Raw genomic sequence first — 20,060 nt, forward strand, 5'->3', positions numbered from 1 at the left:
AACTAACAAGCTAAAAAAGAAATGCCTAACTGCTTGGGGGTTGACACTTTTTAGGCCTTCTAGGGGTTGATTCGAGCCCTGAATACGCCCATATGTAAATGCTCTTTGGTTGGAGATTATTTTGTTCAATTTCAAGGTTAATATTGACCAAATTCCCTTTGATCGGAGATGGTCTAATTAACATCCCAAACACACAATATCACTACAAGTATAACACATACGTCTTTGGTATCCACTTGTGTAAATGTTTTAAATTGACGATCAAATTAATTCATTGTATTCATATAGGGTTAAAGAGTGTAGCTGTAAAAAAACATCAAAATCGGAGTTACAATAACCGTTAAATCGTGATTTTTTCGATTATTGCCATTGAAAATGTTTGTCCCGTTACTTGATATCTGAATTTTTTTTTTTTGCGATTTTTGGCGTACACAATCTCGAAGCATATACAAACAACTTTGACGGTTGGATCGTTGAAACTAGTTTCATACAATGAGTATCACATCAAAACATTAGATTCTCTAACATTTGGAGTTTATTTATACTTTCATTAAGTATAACATAAGATTTTGTGGTATCCACTTGTGTAAATATTTTAAATTGACGATCGAATTAGTTTATTGTATTCATATAGGATCAAGGAGTGTAGCTGTAAAAAATTATCAAAATCGGAGTTAAAATAACCATTAAATCGTGCTTTTCCGATTATAATCGTCGAAAAGTTTTGTCCCGTTACTTGATCTCTGCATGTTTTTTTTTTGCGATTTTTGGCTGATGCGATCTCGAAACATATACAAACAAGTTTGACGGTTGGATCTTTGAAACTAGTTAATACGATGCTTTTCCCATGAAGTTCAATGGTATATATATTTACTAAGTAGATTTTAATTTATTTATTTCGTACTTATAATACTTAAGAAATTGACTGATATATATGAAAAAAAAATTATTGTGGGTTTTTGTTAGAAAAATATATTATTGTGGGGTTTATGTTAAAAAAAATTGAATTTGAAAGTAGGAAAGTCACATTTTCGGTAATTTTTATAATAATTTTTTTTTCCAAATAAATACTTTGCGTGACGCCTTAGTATGATTGTCGTGCAAAACCACTTTGTGCGGCGTCAAATTATACACCTACGTCGCGCAAGGTGTGATAATTTTGGTGGTATAATAGTGAAAAATAGGCCTTGTTTTTTCAATTTTTCCAAATTTTTCCACTTTGCCCTCTTTATACCTTCTATTAGAACCCAAACGACAGCCCTTCTTTATCTCCCTCTCTTGAACACAGAACCCAGCTGAACCCTCCTCCTTTTATTCGAACCTAACCCAGAAATCTTGAACCCAGCTAAACTGTCCCTCTTTATCTCCCTATCTCCTCTTCACAAATCTTGAACCCCAAATCTTTCCTCTTCACAATCTCAAACCCAGACCTATCTTTCCTCTTAACAAATCTTGAACCCAAACGACAGACCTTCAAGCAAATCTCAAAGCCGAAGCGAATCAAGTCCCAAAACCAAGGTAAGGGTTTCTAATTTTCGATGGGTTTTTGTTATTTAGGGTTTAGGCTCAAATTGTATGTTGATTTCTGAGTATTTTGTTAATGTATGTGTGTTTTGTGTATGAACATGAATTTGGTTTAGTTTGGTTTTTATTAATTTGATTTTAATTGAGGATGCATATGCCTTGTTAATTAAGGACCTTTTTAATAGTCTGGCGGCGTAGAGCTGGAATTCAACTGTTGCAGACCAAGCTTTGGATTATTTTTGTGCCACATCATGAATTATTTGTAAATTGCAGCATAGTAGGAACTATAGAGGTAATACATCCAACTTGAGCCAGATTCTCATAGCTTTCAAAGTTTCTACACTTAACTACCACAACTTTCGCATGTTGCTTACTTCACTATGGTTTTTTGACTTTGTGGTTGGTTGTCCCAAAAAAATATGATGCTATCGAACTTGAGTACTGTGTATATTTGCTCCTCAACCCCTTCACTTCATTGTTCGGACACCAACAGTTCTCACACGGAATCTATACTGAGGTTGAAAGTCTTCATCATCATCGTCATCATCATCCTCTTTACTAGAGTCATCTTCCACTCTGTCCCACCGTGCATAGTCCAGAGAAGAGTGTCCCTTTGGTTTTGGAATTACTTGCCATCCGTTTTCTTTTTCTTTTTCAGACGATACCTTGACTGCACAAGCGGCAACAACTTCACTGGTATTTTTCCTTGATGGTTTTTACCTTAGTAAGTTTCTGGGTCTGTGGTATAGAATTCTCACTGTTTTCGATCTGGGTTTTGCTTACTTTCTTGCTTTTTATCTTCATAATTTCAGAAAAAAGACTAATTATTTGGAAAAATTAAAGGCAATCACCTCATACAGAATTTTGATTCCTTTAATGTTTTATTTGGAAAATTTTTAGAACTAAAATGTATAAACTTTTGGTTCAGGGCTGAAAAGTTTCCAACAATGTTCTAAAATCCAACTAAGTCCAGCCATGTGATACCCTGGCTTTTCCTATATAAATGGAGTATCCACCTAGGTGCACATGGTGACCTAATTTATTAAGTTTTGGTCAGTTATATAAAGTCAATAACATTTATAAGGAAATATGGCTAATAACATAGCGATATCATAATAAGCCTCAAGGTCAAAATTTTCTCCAATGTTTTGTAATGATATATATATCTAGTTGTTTGTATTTATGTAGTTGTGACAAGATTGTGGCTTGTTGATGGTGTTATGTGTTCTGTAAGTTGGTTAACCCATGTTGCGTAGAAGTAAAAGCTTGAAACTTATAAAATGTCGAACTATCATGTGTGTTTTCTCTTCATAACCGTTTGTACATTTAAACTGAAATCATTGATGTGCATAGTTGTATATTGTGTCGAAACTAATGGTGCTTTCTACCTTCATTTGGGGAAATAAGGTTAGTTTAGTTGATTAAATGCCATTGAGATTGAAAGTAATGGTGGTTTCTACTTTCATTTGGGGAAAATAAGGTAATTTATATTAATTTGAACATTATTGAGAATAAATTGTTTGAAAAAGTTTAGTGGGGAGGGGGGGGGGGAACACATGTTTTTCCATTCTCTATCTAGTGGGGAGGTGTAAGGAGGGCATGATTAAGTATGAAGAAAGTTGAATAATTTCATTCATAAGTTATGGATTAAACGCCATTTATATGACTTGATGGCGCAAGAATATATTCACTTTTATTAGTCCAAGTGGTGATTAGTTTCAAATACAAGAAATGATTAGTTTCTAATGTTATATTTTTAAGGTTCAAAAAGTGTATAGATGTCGTAGTTAATCACTCGTTGTCAAATTGTGACCAATGCGCCTCTCGCATTATCAGCATCTACTGCTCCACTCGTGAGTGCTCCATTGATTCAAGAGCCTACACTCCTTGCTGAGGCTACTTCTACGACGTCTCAGGTGTCCGTCTCATTGATGTCATCAATGTCGGTTCAGCCTCTCAGTGCACGGCAGCCTCACCGGCGCCGCCGTGAGCCGGAGCCTTCTGATCACACTTCCTCAGCATCCAAAGTTGAGGGTGATGCCTCCCAGCTAGGTACCTTTTTTCTAATTCTCACTATGTTGTATTTTTTTTTCATTTTAAAACTATTATTTTTATGATGGTGAAATTATGCTGGATTGTGAAAATGTGTTGCAAGTTGTGAATTACTGTTATTTTTTTGTTTTAAGGTTTTGGGAAATGCTATACTATTAGGGGAGTTTGTGTCAAAATTTTTGTACAAATTTAAGCTTAGGGTTTTCACCATTTAAGTATTTTTGGCCAGCTAAAAAAAACACCAGGAGGCCTAGTCGAATGCTGAAGCAGAAATAGAACGTACGTCAGACTGCCTCCAAGATCAAGATTGTGTATGACCCGCGACATCATGGAACGGCTACCTCATAGCAGTATAGCTTCATCGCTAGTAGCTGTGGTGTTGTTATTCGAGACAATTGTTCTTTTCAGTGGGAGTCTTGGGCAGAAATTCCCGAGGACACGAAGGAACTGGTGCGACACGAGTTGTCGGTTAGTGTATTAATTTTTAGCCTTTATCATTTCTTTAATTTTGTTTACAAATATTAAAAACCAAAATATATTATCTTTAATATTATTAAATTTCTTACTATTATTTTATTATTTTTCATATTCGTAGTTCATTTATGATCTTGATGACATATCCCCTGAGGTCATGGCCTACTTCCGGTACAAACATTGGAAGAACAATTTTCACAATTATTTTAAGAAATGGGATAATCTGGATATTGCTCGCTTACATGTTCCAAGCGAGTTGAAGGACAGGCCAGAGGATTGGGAGTGGCTCTGCAAGCATTTTACGGACCCAAAATTTGTGGTATGTACATAATATTTTAATATTGTTTTAGTTATTTTTTAAAGCTTTTTTTATTAATTTATTTCAAATAGTCGCACTAACATGTATATTGTGTGTTTAACAGAAGAAATATGTTGCTGGCCAGAAAGCTTGGGAGTCAAAGACACTTCTCCACCATTTTGGTTCGAAGCCTTTTTCATATAGGCTTGAGGAACGACGTCAGCTAAAATTATATTAACTTTGAAATTTTATACAATTTATTTATTATTATTGATTAATAAAATTTTCTTAAAGTTTTTTTTCTTCAGGAGGGTTCTAAGTTCCTAAAGATCGACATGTTCAAAGATGTTCACGTTCGACCTGGTAATGAAACCACTGAGCAGTTTTATGTAAGTATATGTAATTATTATTATTCTTTTATGTATGAATCGTTCAAATATTATTTATATTTTTTTATTAAACATTATATGTTTTTTATTTATTATTACTGGATACTATGGTGGAAAAGAGCACTGCTGTTCTCCAAGAAGCAGCATCGCAACTTCCCCCGGAGACTTCGATCGAGGACATAATGGTACCAAAGGATGTAGGTTTTCAGATCATGACTGAAGTCCTGGATCAGAACCTTGGTCGTCGTCATGGCCAGGTTGTTCGGGGTATAGGGAAATCGTGGGTTTGTGAGACGGGTGTCTCTTCTTCCAGATCGAACACAGTAGAGGTCGATGCATTGATGGATGAAGTGACAACCTTAAGGGGTAAGCTTGCAATCCAGGAAGAGCAGATGAGGAAGCAGATGAGGGCCCATGGCGATCAGATGAAAGCGCAACTAAGGGCCTAGAGCGAGGAGGTGATGACCTATGCTGAGACGGTGAGAGACCTTATACGAGCCATACAGACGGCCGGCCTACAAGTCTCGCTACCAGCATCTCATTTTGATCCACTTTCGACCTCAGAGCCATCTCACCCTCTCGATACTCAGTAGCTTGATGTTTTAAACCTAGTTCACTTGTAGTTTTTTCTTTTTTATTTGGACATCTTGTATGTACATTTTTATATATCTTATAATTAAATACTTTTGCTTGGTTGATTAATTATTCTTTACAATTTAATTACAATATTTATCAAAATTTAAAAAAAAATTAGTTTTGACTAAAACATAAAAAAAAAAAAAAAAAAAGGTTTGCGCGACGTAGGTCGCGTCACGCAAGGCAACTTTGCACGACGTAGGCCCTGAGTTGCGCAAAGACCATTTGCTCGACGTAGGTCATGCGTCGCGCAAGGACTCTTTGCGAGACGCAGAACCTACGTGGTGCAAAGTGGCCTTGCACGACGCATGTTATACCTTCGTCGTGCAAACTCTATTGTCACTGCTTTGCCATGACAAATTTTATACGACGAAGGTTACGTCGCGCAAACCCTTAGGCAACGATTTTTTACTTTGCACGACGAAGGTACCTACGTCGCGCAAAGTGTTTTTTCTACTAGTGGAGGATTTGAGGCATTAGAAAATTCAAACTACTTTGCAACACAGTGTGTGATATGAACCTTAATTTGCTTGTGTCAAGATTTCAAAGGCGGTCTAGTGACCATTGCTATTGGTCCAACACCTATATTATCTCTAACTTGATAAAAGGCGGTCTAATGAGTATAATTTTATCATAAAAATACCTTAGTATAATAGTAATAAAACCATTCAATATAAATTGCACATTCTTCAACACTCCCATCATGTTGGACCCATACTTTGAGAGGATTTGGTTGGTCATGGGCCTCAATTGGGTTTACAGCGTTACATGGTATTGGGCCTTCTCATTCCATTGTGCACTCCTAGATGCAGGCCTCCAAAGTAAAACCCATTTTATGTCTGCCTATTTTAATGAAAAGTGGGCCCAGAGACTTAAAACTAATAATAACTCCACGTTTTAAGGACATGGCCCATTAGCCGTATAGGCCAAGGCCTACCCTTAAAATTCCACTTGGACCACAAAACATTTAATTTAAATTTCAGCCCACCAAACACACATTCAAACGGATTCAATTTCCTGCGCAAATGACCGACCCAAAGTTGGCACAGACATTAAATATAGAAAAATATACAGAATCCGCTGGATTTGTGCCACGTGGAAATGCACGTAAGTACAAACTCCCAGTAACAGTCTAACACGTCGTCCCGCCCGCTCATGCTTAGCTGCCATTCCCATTTTCCAATTTTTTTTTTTTTGCAAATTTGAAAGTTTTATATAAACCGCGCGCTCCGTCGTCTACTACATATTTGAAGAGTGACCGATCGAGTGAGGATGAGCTGGATTGAAAATGGAGGAAGATTGTACGACGCCGAAGTGGCGAGAATGCCGAATTCCGGAGGTGAATATGTGTCCGCCGCCTCCGAAGAAGAAGGCGGCTGGGGAAAAGAAGCGGGAGCCGCCGAAGAATGGGTACTTCCAGCCGCCGGACCTTGATGCTCTGTTTGCTCTGCTTCCGAGAACTCAGTCGTGTCCGTAGCAAGCTCAATTTGTTAATACAAGATGATTTTATTTGTTGGTTTCCACGGTATATAGTTTTTTGCTTTTGGAATAATTTCCCTTCTTTTTGCATATATTGTGAAGCAAGGGTAGTGGCAGAAATGTGGAATGCCCAAAAGATGAAAACAATAAAATAAAATTTTGCAGTCTTTTCAATTACATGAAAATAAATAATTTACGTGTTTTGATAAGAGAATTTGTTCGACAATCGGAATATAACTTGGGGCTACAAACACTATGAACGTTGTTGGGGCTACAAATACTATGAGCGTTGTAGAAATAAAGAGAGATATAGTCAAAGTAACTAGCAAACTTAGGTTTTTAGTATAATATAATTGTTTTTGGGGATAACCTTGCGAGAATAGAACAAACTTTCCGTTTGATAGAGAACATCGGAACGAAGAAATGAAGCTTATTGAATAATGTGATTGTGTCGATTATATGCATTACCACATTTGCCTATTCACAAATATTGTATACCCTTTTTGTTTTTCTTTACTACAAATCAAAGTAATTGAGGAAAAGATACATAGATTGCAATGCTTTCCAAATACATGATGAAAAATAGTTTCTTTGCAAGTGAAGATGAAGCAAAATCCAGCTCAAGTTTCATTTGGAAAGCTTGATATGGATGGGTCATAAATATTAGAAAATTAGAAATCAAAGAAATTTATGTTGGTTGTTAGACCACATATAACCGCAGGGATCCTTGCCGAATTTTTTTTTCTGGGGATCCCATGATCGTGATTGTTCATCGTACATTGTGCAATAAAAAATATAAATAATACTTAACAAAAATTGACCGCACAATATACGATGAACGGTCACAATCACAAGATCTCCATAATCCTCAGGAAAAGGATCCTCACCGGATCCTTTTCCCACATATATGTATAAGTTGTATAACTAGACTATCTAATACTTTTATATATTATCATTCAGTACTACGGTTTGGTTGTATTTCTCTTCACTTGTAAGTGAGAGATCTTAAATTCGAATATCGTGAATGGTAAATTTAATAATAAATTATTTTGCTCATTGTGTGGCCGAACTATCCCTCTTCTTAATGTAAAATATGTTGTTGTACTAAAAAAAGAAAATTACTTCTACATATTACATAATATTGGTGATTTTCACACGTGGCACAGATCGGATGGGCCATCACTCTCATCCAACGATTAGGATAGGTGGGTAGACCACCCAGAACACGTCCACCGGATGTTTTCGAGAGGATGAGAGAATGTTGTGGATGTGGATGATTTAAAATGGTGATAAATTTATTCCTTAGATTCCAAGACAGAACAGTTGTGGACAGGCCCACGGGAGGCCCAAGTAAAGATTGCAAATAAAGAGACCTTACCTATAGCCCCACTAATAAGCTACAATTATCATTACGCTCCCTCGACCAAAAAAAAATCATTATGTTCAAACCATTGACTACTTTTAGGGCTCCAGGGCAAGTCTTGGGATGTTGACCATTTGCTTGTTGAGGGAGGGGAGATGTGTAATGAATCTCACTCAGACACGAGGAAAGATTTTGTATGAGTTTATAAATAAATTGGGTTGCTTCTTATATTGTCAATGAGTTTTATTGTGGAATTTCAACTTTCTTTATGGGTATTAGAGGTTGACCCAGATGTGAAGCCCAATGACCACATATGCTCTACGTTATCCTGTTTGCGTTGTTCACATGTTAAACTTGAAAATTCATCACACATGAAAAGACATGTTGATAATGAATCTCACATTGATAAAAGGAAAGACCTTGCATGAGTTTATAAGTAAATTGTGATACTCCTCATATTGCTAATTGGTTTTATAGTATAACTTTAACTTTCTTCAATAGATTCCCTTAAATTCTCTTGTTTGAATATTAATATGGATTGAGTCATTTATCTAATGTGACATTATTTCGTTACGCAAACGTTATAATTGAAATCATTCATTCTTTTTATCATCATCTAAAAACTGATTATAGAAAAGTTCATTCAATTTGGAGACCATTTAACCAACTATCCATATGTATCAAACAAACCAATTTGAAAAACAAATAACTCATGCCCATGGCCCCTTAACAGATTTTGTCTGAATGCGTTATTGGTCATCCGACCATATAAGTTGGTTCATAATAGATTTTCGCATTCGAACGTTAATTTGCGGATTTCGTTCAGATGCGTTATCACTCATTCAAAGGCCGTTCAACTCACACCGTTTTCATCAAAATTTCTTCTCCAATTTTTTATCCCGTTCTCGACAGGGTTAATTATTCAACTGCATAGATTGGAAACAAAAAAAATTCAGTGTCAGTCGACCAATATCGATACTTCCAAGAAAAAAACTGGTTATTATCGCCCTGTTAAGAGACAAACTATTAAATACATTTTCCAAACAATTAACTATGTATTCTTTTTAGCGTGTGATATAAATTCACACATTAACAATATAACGTATTATATTATGTTTCACAAGCATCCAATTTCATTGCAACTTCAATTACATTGACACCATGTTAATTGTATTAGTTGAAAGCAACCGCCTTAGAAAGAAGAGCAGCACTGTGCTGTGTAGTTTGGATTCAAAGACGAAATAGGAAAAGAAAGATGCTCGCTTCCTAAATAATGTGACGTCTAAAACACAAATGAATTGAATGTTTAACTTCATAATCAAAGAAAACTTGACAATTTCTTGACCACAACATGAACTTTGGTTTCTGCTTAACGTCCCTCCAATAAGCAGACAGCAAAAGCTAATTATGATTATTCGGAGATTAGTACTGATGGAACTGGTAAAATTTTACTTAATCCACACTCTAAAGTTCAGCTCGACCAACAGCAAAGCGGAGCAAACAAGTAGAAACCATCTCAACAGTGAAGTTGAATGAACAATTACATTTTCGTTCCATCTCTATCCAAACTCTCCTATATTATGGTACCTCGACTCTCTCTCTCTTCACAATATTACACTCTCATTGTATCAATCTAGAGAGAGAGAGAGAGAGAGAGACAGAGAGAGAGAAAGACAAATGGGTTCTTCTCACCTTCATTGTTCTACTTCAATAACACCTTTGCTGTTCGGTTTTTGTATCGTGGCATCGTTGATGCCGGAGTTTGCCGTTGGCATAACAAGGCACTACACTTTCAACGTACATTTTTTCATCACAACTTGAGAGCCTCAATATTTTAATTTAAACGACATTTTTTACTTTTTTCCCTAAATTTAATTTCACTAGTTTGTAACTGTTTTCTTTTATCGATATATATACAGGTTAAGTACCATAACGTGACCAGATTGTGCAACACAAGGAGCATTGTAAGTGTGAATGGCCAATTCCCAGGGCCTAGATTGGTGGCAAGGGAAGGTGACCAAGTCCTCATCAAAGTGGTCAATCATATTTCAAACAATGTCACCATTCATTGGTATGAAATCTACCTTATTTAGTTGTTTATTAAATATATTAAACTCCGGACATTAGTTATGGTTAAATGCTCTATTTACTTGAGCTACAAGTTTCTTGTATAAAATATATTTATTCTTTTTAATAAGGCGATATATTAAACTACTTTAATCTATGAAGGAGATACAAACTCGGCTATAAAAAAACAAATGTTATTCTAACTAACTTAACTCACATCTGCATCATCCAAAATCCATTTATTTGAATTAGCAAATGTGGAGGGTGAAAGGATGAAGCAAAACTACTAATTCAAGTTTGCGTTTGTTTTGTATGTGAGAGCAGGCATGGGGTGAGACAACTTAGAAGTGGATGGGCAGATGGTCCAGCTTACATTACCCAATGCCCTATACAAACAGGCCAGTCATACACATACAACTTTACCATCCAAGGCCAGAGAGGGACTCTCCTATGGCATGCTCACATCTCATGGCTGAGATCCACCCTCTATGGACCTATCATCATTCTCCCAAAGCTCAATGAGTCTTACCCTTTTATGAAACCCTACAAGGAGGTCCCCATTCTTCTTGGTAATTAAGTATAGCAAGCTAGCTAGAATTTGTGATAATTGTAAAAATTTGGACATTAATGTTTCTGGAAATTGTTTTGATTAGCATGGACTTGGATTTGTTGCAGGAGAGTGGTTTAATGTAGACCCTGAGGCTGTGATTAATCAAGCTCTTCAGACCGGTGGAGGGCCTAACGTTTCGGACGCGTACACCATTAACGGTCTTCCAGGCCCCTTATACAATTGTTCGTCAAAAGGTAGTGTGTTTTTGACATACTATTATGTGAGCCGGATCTCTTCCACCAAGGCCATCAAATCAAGTGATCCGGGCCTTTCAAAATTTATCCAACGGCCAAAAATTATTACAGCTTTTAAGGGATCAAAACAGGTGGGCTGTTGGATGAAATTTGAAAGGCCCCGGATCACTTGATTCAGTGGCCTTGGTGGAAGAGATTCAGAGATGATCTATTTTCCTATTATGTTGTCAGACTATGAATTAGAATGCAAACTTGTCAATCTGTTTGAAAACATAACAAATTATATTATAATGCATTTTTACGTGGGTGGGTGTTTTTTGCAGATGTATTCAAGCTGAAGGTGAAACCAGGGAAGACATACCTCCTCCGATTGATCAACGCTGCACTCAACGACGAGTTGTTTTTCAGCATAGCCAACCACACTCTCACGGTGGTTGAAGCCGATGCTGTCTACACCAAACCCTTTGAAACCGACACGCTTCTCATCACCCCAGGCCAAACCACGAACGTCCTCCTCAAAACCAAGCCCAATTCTCCCAATGCCACCTTCCTCATCCTCGCAAGGCCTTACTTCACCGGCGCTGGAACCCTAGACAACACCACCACGGCAGGAATCCTTGAATACGAGCACCCGGTAACCACTCATCACGCTTCCATCAAAACCCTTCCTCTCATCAAACCAAGTCTTCCACCCATCAACGCCACCAAGTTTGTCAATGTCACCCAATTCGTCCTAAACTTGGCCAATAAATTCCGTAGCTTGGCCTCCAAGAAATTCCCAGCCAACGTTCCCCAAACCGTGGACCGAAAATTTTTCTTCACCGTAGGACTTGGAACATCCCCATGTCCCCAAAACTCAACTTGCCAAGGACCCAATGGCCTAAAATTTGCAGCTTCTATTAACAATTTCTCTTTTGCCCTTCCATCAACAGCAATGCTTCAAGCACATTTTTCTGGACAGTCCAATGGAATTTACACCACAGATTTTCCGGCCAATCCGCTTGTTAAATTTAACTATACCGGAACACCGCCAAACGTAACAAATGTGGCAAATGCCACGAAGGCATTGGTGCTGCCATTCAACACAAGTGTGGAGCTGGTGCTGCAGGACACTAGCATTCTTGGTGCCGAGAGCCACCCTCTCCATCTACATGGGTTTAATTTCTATATAGTTGGACAAGGAATTGGGAACTATGATCCTAACAAGGACCCTGCTAAGTTTAATCTGGTGGACCCCATCGAGAGGAACACGGCTGGTGTTCCGGCTGGTGGCTGGATTGCGGTTCGTTTCCTGGCAGACAATCCAGGTACGCTCAATTCACAATTCACAGTCTAGTAATATAACATGTCGAACTTCCTTAACAAGTAAATTATAACCTTTAATGGTATGTGTTCAGGGGTGTGGTTTATGCACTGTCACTTGGATATCCATACAAGTTGGGGGCTGAAGATGGCGTGGATCGTCCAGGATGGACCGCAAGCGAATCAAAAGCTGCCACCTCCGCCGTCCGATCTACCAAAGTGTTGATTTTGACTCGCCATCTGCTCGGATTTCCCTTTTTTGTTGAGTGATCTTGTGTTGATTTTCCTCCCTTTTGGCATTAACTTAATAGCCATAATAATTTGAGTCTTGAAAAGAATAATTACGGATTTTCTCTTTCTCCGAAGAGATGCTTTTTTCATCATGTAATGTTTTTGGAGTGAAAGTATACCTTCATACTATTGAAGAACGTAAAGTTTCACATCGGAAGCGAAGTTAAACATAATTTATATTGGATGGTTCGACGAAGTGTATAAATCCCACTCACTGGATTGCACGTGTGATCGAGTCGAAGGTCGGTCATCCGATCAGCCTTGTAAATATCTTATCGTTTAATGAAAAAAGAGCTGAACCTCCCTGGTGTGCCATAACCAAAACTCTTTTATGATTAAACCTCGTCAACATATTTATAAAATTTTAAAAAAAAAATTTACAGATCTATTGCTGTGAAGCAATGAATTCTACAGCATTAGGGAGGAAAAATACTGCTCGAATTCTTGATCGATGGTTGGCTTCCTGCTGCTGCCTGATTGAGCCTCTGCAAACACGACGACGAAAGTTCTATGCCACTCAGTAAATGGTAAAAAACAAAGATTAATTCCACATGTAAACGCAGATAGAAATTCCTAAAGCAGAAACTTTCAATAAAACACCTGAATTATCTTGGTTCACATTCCATCTTCCCGATGAAAGTACATATGTGTTCGGGTTCAAACCGTTCGGGTGGATGAGATCTTCGTAACCCGCGTCCACACATTGCTCAATGCAGTCATCTCCATATTCTGCGAAAATGTAATCCACCTGGTCTCCAAATTCCTGGATGTGCTCTTCAAGATTCTGAAATTCTTGTATTTCACCATGAGGATCCATAGGTTGATGGTCTCCGTTCGCATATTTTAGTTCATCTGCACTATGGCTGATGCCGTTCGCTGATGAAGTGGAAGGCCTATCATATTGGCATGTCTGTGCATACACGGGTCCAAGTTTTGTATCACCATAAACCGACGTTGCAGAATCAGAATCTCCAACGAAACTGTTGCTACCTCTTCCCGAATCAGGTTCAGACCCGTCATCCAGGGATGCCCCGTCTATCTTTCTCTTCAGTGTCTGTTTTATCATGTTCTTTACTTCAAGGTTTTCATCAAACATAGAGATGGATTTATCAGATGGAAATACTCGTTCCAAGCACCTGTTCTTTGTTATTGGCAAGCCCAATTGCTCCCCGTGAAATTTTCTTTTCTTCATCGGACATAGAACATTCATGACAGGGAAGCTGTTTAAGACAATAATAGCAGAACAAGGATGAGAAAAGCTTCAATTACCAATAAAACTTTGCCAAACAAGAACAATCAACTATTTCAGGTTTCCTAGGTTTATAACAAAAAGAGGGATAAGGTCGACACGGGCCTTGTTTGGGAATGCTTCTGGAAAAAGCGCTTTCTGACAACCAAAGCGTTAGCCCCTGGCCCCTACATTTGACTGAAAAACTTAACAGTGCTTCAGGATTATAGAAGCACTTAATGGAGAAACACCAGCATGGGTTTTTGACATGATCTACTAAAAGCACTTCTATCAAAAACACATATGAGCATATGTGCTTCCTAAAGAAGAAGTACCAAACAGGTCTTCCATTGAGTCTCATCTAAAACAAAGTGGAAGTTAGTCCAATCACCAAAAAATTAAGCATACGAAACTGATCAACATCAAGAACAAATATACATATGGGACAGAAACGCAATTAATATATCACAACAACGAAATAAAGAAAAAGAAAACCCGAATATATTTAAATCCACAGAACTGAAAGGTATAAAAGTACTCAACTTCAGCAAACAAAAACAGTGAAAACATAAATAAACTAAATTCAGAATCAATCAGCCTTCTACGGTCATTCAAACACCACTTAGCCCAACTTCCCCAGTGGAAATTAAGAATTGACCACTATAAAAGGCGTCGCGAAGTTGGCTAGAACAATTTGCTCTCCTGGTCACCAAGTTCGAGTCTTTCTCCTCTTAGTTTGGATCAGATTAATTAGAATATCGCTCGAATAAAAAATTAAAAAAATCAATCTTGAACATGAATCATTGAGCAACTGAGGCCAGGGAAGCAACAGTTGGGGATCCAGTTCATCTCTACCTCATAATTGCTTCCTATAAATCCAAATAATGATCAGTAATTAATAACACGTTCTAAACTTGGCTACATGCAGATGAACTCAGCAGTAACAATTAATCAGCTCATCAAAATTAGCTACTTGATTAAGCCAAACAATTAACAAACAAATATTGATCTGAAAAATTATTAAAAAAGGATTAAGTTAAGCAAAAAATAAATAAAAACCCAGAAATTAAAAACCTGTGGATCTCAGAAGGGTTCTCTTTGAATCCTTCCATCTCCATGTCGATCCAGAGAAACGAACTCGACGAGTTAACTCAACTCAGCTCAACTCAGTGAGACAAGAAAAATGACAGACACGGCTTCGAGGATTTCTACCTACAATGCATACGGGAGATATATAGATAAGCCTTTTTAGTCGAGATTTGCATAACTCGAAAATAAGTAATTTTGAGTTTATCCATCCTCAATTATTTTGATTATTTTATAAAAAATTATTAAATAAGATTTTTTATTATAAAAAAATTCTTAATATTTATCAAATCATTTGGTCAATTTTTTATTAAATTAAGTGTATTTTTATTATTTTGATCTTTATTTACTATAATTTTTTATGAAATGATTAAAATTATGAGAGTTTTGATGAAGAGCTTATAGTACTGTTCATTTTAACGAAAAATCATATTTTTATACGAAAAAGTCAAACTTGGTACTATTTATTTTATCTTTAATTTTTTCTTTATCGTTAAAATTTAAAATTTTCAAATCTTTACAAACTCAGAAATCACTTTTATTGTTTTTAAATTTCAGATATCAAAATAAAAAGTTATACAGATTTGAGATAATTTTTTGTTATAAAGCATATTCCTCTCTCTCTCTCTCTCTCTCTCTCTCTCTCTCTCTCTCTCTCTCTGGTGTTTTGTGCAGTAGAAACATTAAACGGTTAGAAGGTAGCGCGTGTAATCCAGGCAAGGAGATTTACTCTTGAGCGTGGTACGTTTTGCATGGGAGTCGCGTGGTGGATGCTGAGCCGGATAGAGCCAATGCGAGTCCACGTGGTTTGGCGCGAACATCCTTGCTTCAGTTAGAGCCTCATCATTTACGCACTATTTACACAAAATCACCAATTTTTTAATAAAATCGTACCACCACTTACAGCAATGCTGATAACAACCTTCTTATTTTTTTTCTTTCTTTTCACCTCTCTTGTCACGTAGACTTCAATGGCACTAAAAATTAAAATTTTAATTATATTAAAGCAGAAGGTGCGGTAGCGCAATGGCAAAAACAATCATGACTATACTTTATAGTAATTATATTTATCGATTGTTTTTTCTTCCTAACCATTAATACTATGGAAAACTAATGAAAAAGATTTGAAAGCTTTGAGTTTTAATGATAAGGACAAAATAAAGGGTAAAGTGAATAGTACCAGAATTGACTTTTTAGTGTAAAAATGTGGTTTTTCGTTAAAATGAACAGTACCGGGTGCTTTTCGTTAAAGTTCCCTTAATACTATGACCTACTAACGCTTACTTTTCAAAAAAAAATATATCTATTAAAATCTCACCATTTTCTTATTCCTTTATCTAAATTACGTATTAATGAAATATTTTTTCTTAATTAAAAAATGGTGAAAATATATTTTTGTCTTTTATCACAATAAAAAGTTTAAGAACAGTAATGTAATTTCATAAAACAAAATTTTGATGCTTTTTGTTTAAGTCTTACCTATATGTGATTTTATCATCTCTAATTCAATAAATAAATAAATAACAAAAAAACAAAAAAAAACCTCTCTAACTCCCTCCCTCCCTCCCTACTCCCATGTTCTCTCTCATGATCTCACTCTCTTTATGTGTGGGCATGTGCTAGTTAGTATAATTAAAATTGTAATTTGTCATTAAAAAAGTAATTAAATTTTAGTCTTGTGCCTTAATGGAATACATATGACATGAGTAGAAATAAAAAAGGTAAGTCAGTAAATGAGAAGATTGCTAGCATTTCCTAAAGACCTTTGCATATACCTAACATAAAACCAGGCGTGACGTCAATGTTAATTACACTAATTGCTACATATAGTGTAACGACCTGTCCCCAAATATTACGAATTTTATAATTTTAAAATGTGATATTATGAAAATGCCCTTCGAGGAAAATGCGTTGATTTTTGTTGTTCACCTTGTCGTGTCACGTAATATTCCTTTTCTTGGCGTATTTTTGTCGTACTCAGCGTTACAAACGCATGGGCGTAAGTGGAACGTAATTTGGAGTTATAACGAAAGAGTTATTAATGAATGAAGTTGAGGGCAAAATAGTCATTTGACCATAAATCTGGAAGGCTCCAGATTTTGTTGAGCATCAATCTGGTGCCACGTGTGTGGCTGTGATGGAAAGAATATGAGAAAAAATGAGGGGGGTTGCTACCTAATCGGGAATGAGGTGTTGGATGCTGACCAATCAGAAGAGAGAGCAAGGAAGGGAAATGAGAAATGAGTGAAGGAGTGGAACCCGGTCCCTTCCTTTTGACCTGGTTCCTCAACCTGATTCGTACACACACCCTGACGCCTTTCACAGCATTTCTCAGGTGAAATTCATCGAACCACCACCCAGAACCAACTCCACAACTATCATTCTTTAAGGTTTCACCCCAAAATCAAAGGAATTGGGCCCTAATTCATGAAGATCAAAGCCGACGGCTTCGAGGACACCACGGCGGCGATTCGTCTTTTCTGCAATCATCACTGTCGACCACCACCATGGTTTGACTTCCCTGGAGGCCAAGAACAAACCCTAAGCAAGTTTGGGGGTAGTGAAGCATCTGAGGAGAAGAATCAATAACCACCCATTTCTAGGGTTCCAACAATTCGTGGTGGTTTTCAGGCCAATTCCCGACTAAATTGAATTTCGGTCCAAGTATGAAAGTTGTTTCTCTTATTGAGATCTTCATTCCTATCAAATTTGAGAATTTTTAGAGTTGTTGAATTTTACTATCGGCAACCTTGTGCGGTGGCACGTGGCCTTCCGGGCCGCCACCTCCTGGCGGTTCATGCAGCGACACGTAAGGGAAAACCCAAGGTCTTTCCTTAGGTTTTTCAACGTGCCGAATCTGAATTCGCTGTCTGTTTTCCCAAATTCTATCATTTAGGTTTTACTAAATGGTTCCTAATTGTGGTTAGGCGCATCGGAATAAAGTGACTTTATTCTCGCTAGCCCGAGCGGTTCCCAGGCAATGAAACATTTGTGAGTGGACCCCTTCTAAACTTGCATGTTTTTATAAAATATTAGGCTTGCTTGCATTGCATATTACATGAATGGAGCATGATTTATAATATGTTTTATGGATTTTCATATTTAATTAAATTGCTTTTACGGGATATTTATGATTTATCGAATTTATGTTTTATAAAATGATATGAATTATTGGGTTCTCGTATATGAAATTCTATGGCTTTCGAATATTATTTATTTTATGGATTTATGAATGTACGATATCATGGATTTATGAAATAAGGCTTTGAGCTTGTGAGCTTCGGATTTGATATGAGTTTTTGAGGTATTTTTCGGTGCTTATCTAGCGGGTTATCATACAGCACATCCACACAACACGGGTATGTAGATGTTTATGGCCACATGACACAGTTGAGGATATCTATGTATATATTTCTTCTCTGATGTAACCCAGAGTCGTACAGCTTCACCTTCAGGTGATAAGGCCTACCATATGTCTTCACTGGCATAACCCAGTATCGTACAACTTCAACTTCAGGTGAGGGACAGGTACTGCCTTTGGGCCAATGATGAGTGAGATATTTATGCCATACCCCCAACTTCACTAGCGAAACCAGTGTTGGACAGCTTCATTAGCCACGGCTAGTGTCAGTGTGTGATGTATATATTTTCTTCTACGGCATAACCCGGAGTTGTACAGCTTCACCTTCGGTGATGGGGCCTACCATGTTTCTTCACTGGCGTAACTCAGTGTCGTACAGCTTCACCTTTGGGTGATGGACATGTATTGCCTTTGGGCGACTATGATACCTCTAGAGAGTACAGTATGGATGAGATTTATGGATTTGCCTTCGGGTGGTTTTACTACCATATCCGAGCGTTGTTTTACGCATACATGTTTTACAAATGATTTCATGGCACGTTAGAGTTTTCAGAAAATTTACTATACGTAGTACTATATGGATTTTCAAAACAGGGAGTTAGTATGTTAAAAAAGAAAATGATTTTCTTATTAGATTATAAGTTAGGATACACTCACTTTTTCTGTTTTACGCCCCCTCAAGAGTTAGATTTGAGGCACACAATCCCGATGTCAGGGTACGTCCACATAGGTATATTCGAGTCTTCTCAGTGTATGACCATTCCCTTCGTTCATACCTTTTTATTATAATTCTTTCATATTATTCTTAATTAGTTGTATGCTCTGAACACGTTCCTGCATTAGCATTTTCGTTCTAATTACGTATTTTCTTTATAGGCATGTTTAAAATGGCTTCATCATCCTTGGGTGTCGGCTAATATGTGCCCATCCTGGTATTAGGGAAATATCGGGATCGGGGCATGTCATATAGACTTTCGATTTTATTTTTTTTCAACAATTAAATTGTTTATTTTTCATCTCAACTTATTCATTTTCTATATTATTCAATGATATATACCATAAGATAAATTACACAAAAACTTCGTTTATGATTTTTTTATTGAAGCTTTTATTTGCAAGAGCTTTTTCTATAGAGACAAAAACATAGAATACATTCACGTAACTCCACTAGTTTCAAATTATTTCAAGGAGAGACAAAAACCCAAACTCCAACAAACCTAGCACAAAACAAGCAAACCCAAAATTTAAAATTCCACTCGTGCTCCCAATAGACTTGTTACTTAACCAAGCTAAAACTACAAATTGACACCATCTATAAAAACTTCAAACTAAGTTTACATCCGTAAAATTAATTTCAAAATACTAGCATTTCTGCAAGATTAATTTCAAAAATTTCCACACTTTTGCATATCAATTTCTAAAATCCAACAGTTATGCAAGATCATTTTCAAAATTTTTAGTACTTCTACAAAATTAGTTTCCAAATTCTAGCATTTCTACAAAATCAGTTTAAAAATTCTAAGAATTTTGCAAGAAGTTTCAAAATTCTAGCATTTTTACAATATCAATTTCAAAAATTATGTACCTAAATCATCAAAACCTCAAAAACTAAATAATTTCAAAAAAAATATTATATATAAAAAAATCAAATGTTCCAGTTGTTCTCATAAAAGAAATAAAAAACACTAACAAATCTAGAAAACAGA

General features: G+C 36.7%; 2 protein-coding genes and 1 pseudogene across 3 annotated transcripts; 2 read left to right on the top strand and 1 right to left on the bottom strand.

Annotated features, from left to right (window-relative positions):
• The first annotated feature begins 3,302 nt into the window (after positions 1 to 3,302).
• LOC126593888 (uncharacterized) lies at positions 3,303 to 5,330 on the top strand (annotated as a pseudogene).
• A 4,267-nt stretch (positions 5,331 to 9,597) lies between these two features.
• Positions 9,598 to 12,830, top strand: LOC126593897 (laccase-17-like). Its single transcript, XM_050260059.1, has 6 exons — positions 9,598 to 10,012; positions 10,135 to 10,286; positions 10,607 to 10,851; positions 10,958 to 11,086; positions 11,410 to 12,393; positions 12,484 to 12,830. Exons 1-6 carry the CDS (start codon positions 9,893 to 9,895, stop codon positions 12,612 to 12,614), a joined length of 1,761 nt encoding a protein of 586 aa, XP_050116016.1. The 5' UTR covers positions 9,598 to 9,892; the 3' UTR covers positions 12,615 to 12,830.
• Positions 12,831 to 12,989: 159 nt separating this feature from the next.
• LOC126593898 (protein FAR-RED ELONGATED HYPOCOTYL 1-like) lies at positions 12,990 to 15,149 on the bottom strand. 2 transcript variants are annotated; one of them, XM_050260061.1, is made up of 4 exons: positions 14,982 to 15,130; positions 14,034 to 14,268; positions 13,280 to 13,899; positions 12,990 to 13,164 (listed from the first exon to the last, which is right to left on the bottom strand). In XM_050260061.1, exons 3-4 carry the CDS (start codon positions 13,887 to 13,889, stop codon positions 13,088 to 13,090), a joined length of 687 nt encoding a protein of 228 aa, XP_050116018.1. In that variant the 5' UTR covers positions 13,890 to 13,899; positions 14,034 to 14,268; positions 14,982 to 15,130; the 3' UTR covers positions 12,990 to 13,087. The 2 variants fall into 2 exon arrangements, with proteins under 2 accessions (XP_050116018.1, XP_050116017.1); XM_050260060.1 differs by lacking the exon at positions 14,034 to 14,268 and having other exon boundaries at positions 14,982 to 15,149.
• Positions 15,150 to 20,060: the final 4,911 nt, after the last annotated feature.

Source organism: Malus sylvestris, chromosome 12 (genome assembly GCF_916048215.2).
Source record: "Malus sylvestris chromosome 12, drMalSylv7.2, whole genome shotgun sequence".
Lineage (NCBI taxonomy): Eukaryota > Viridiplantae > Streptophyta > Magnoliopsida > Rosales > Rosaceae > Malus > Malus sylvestris.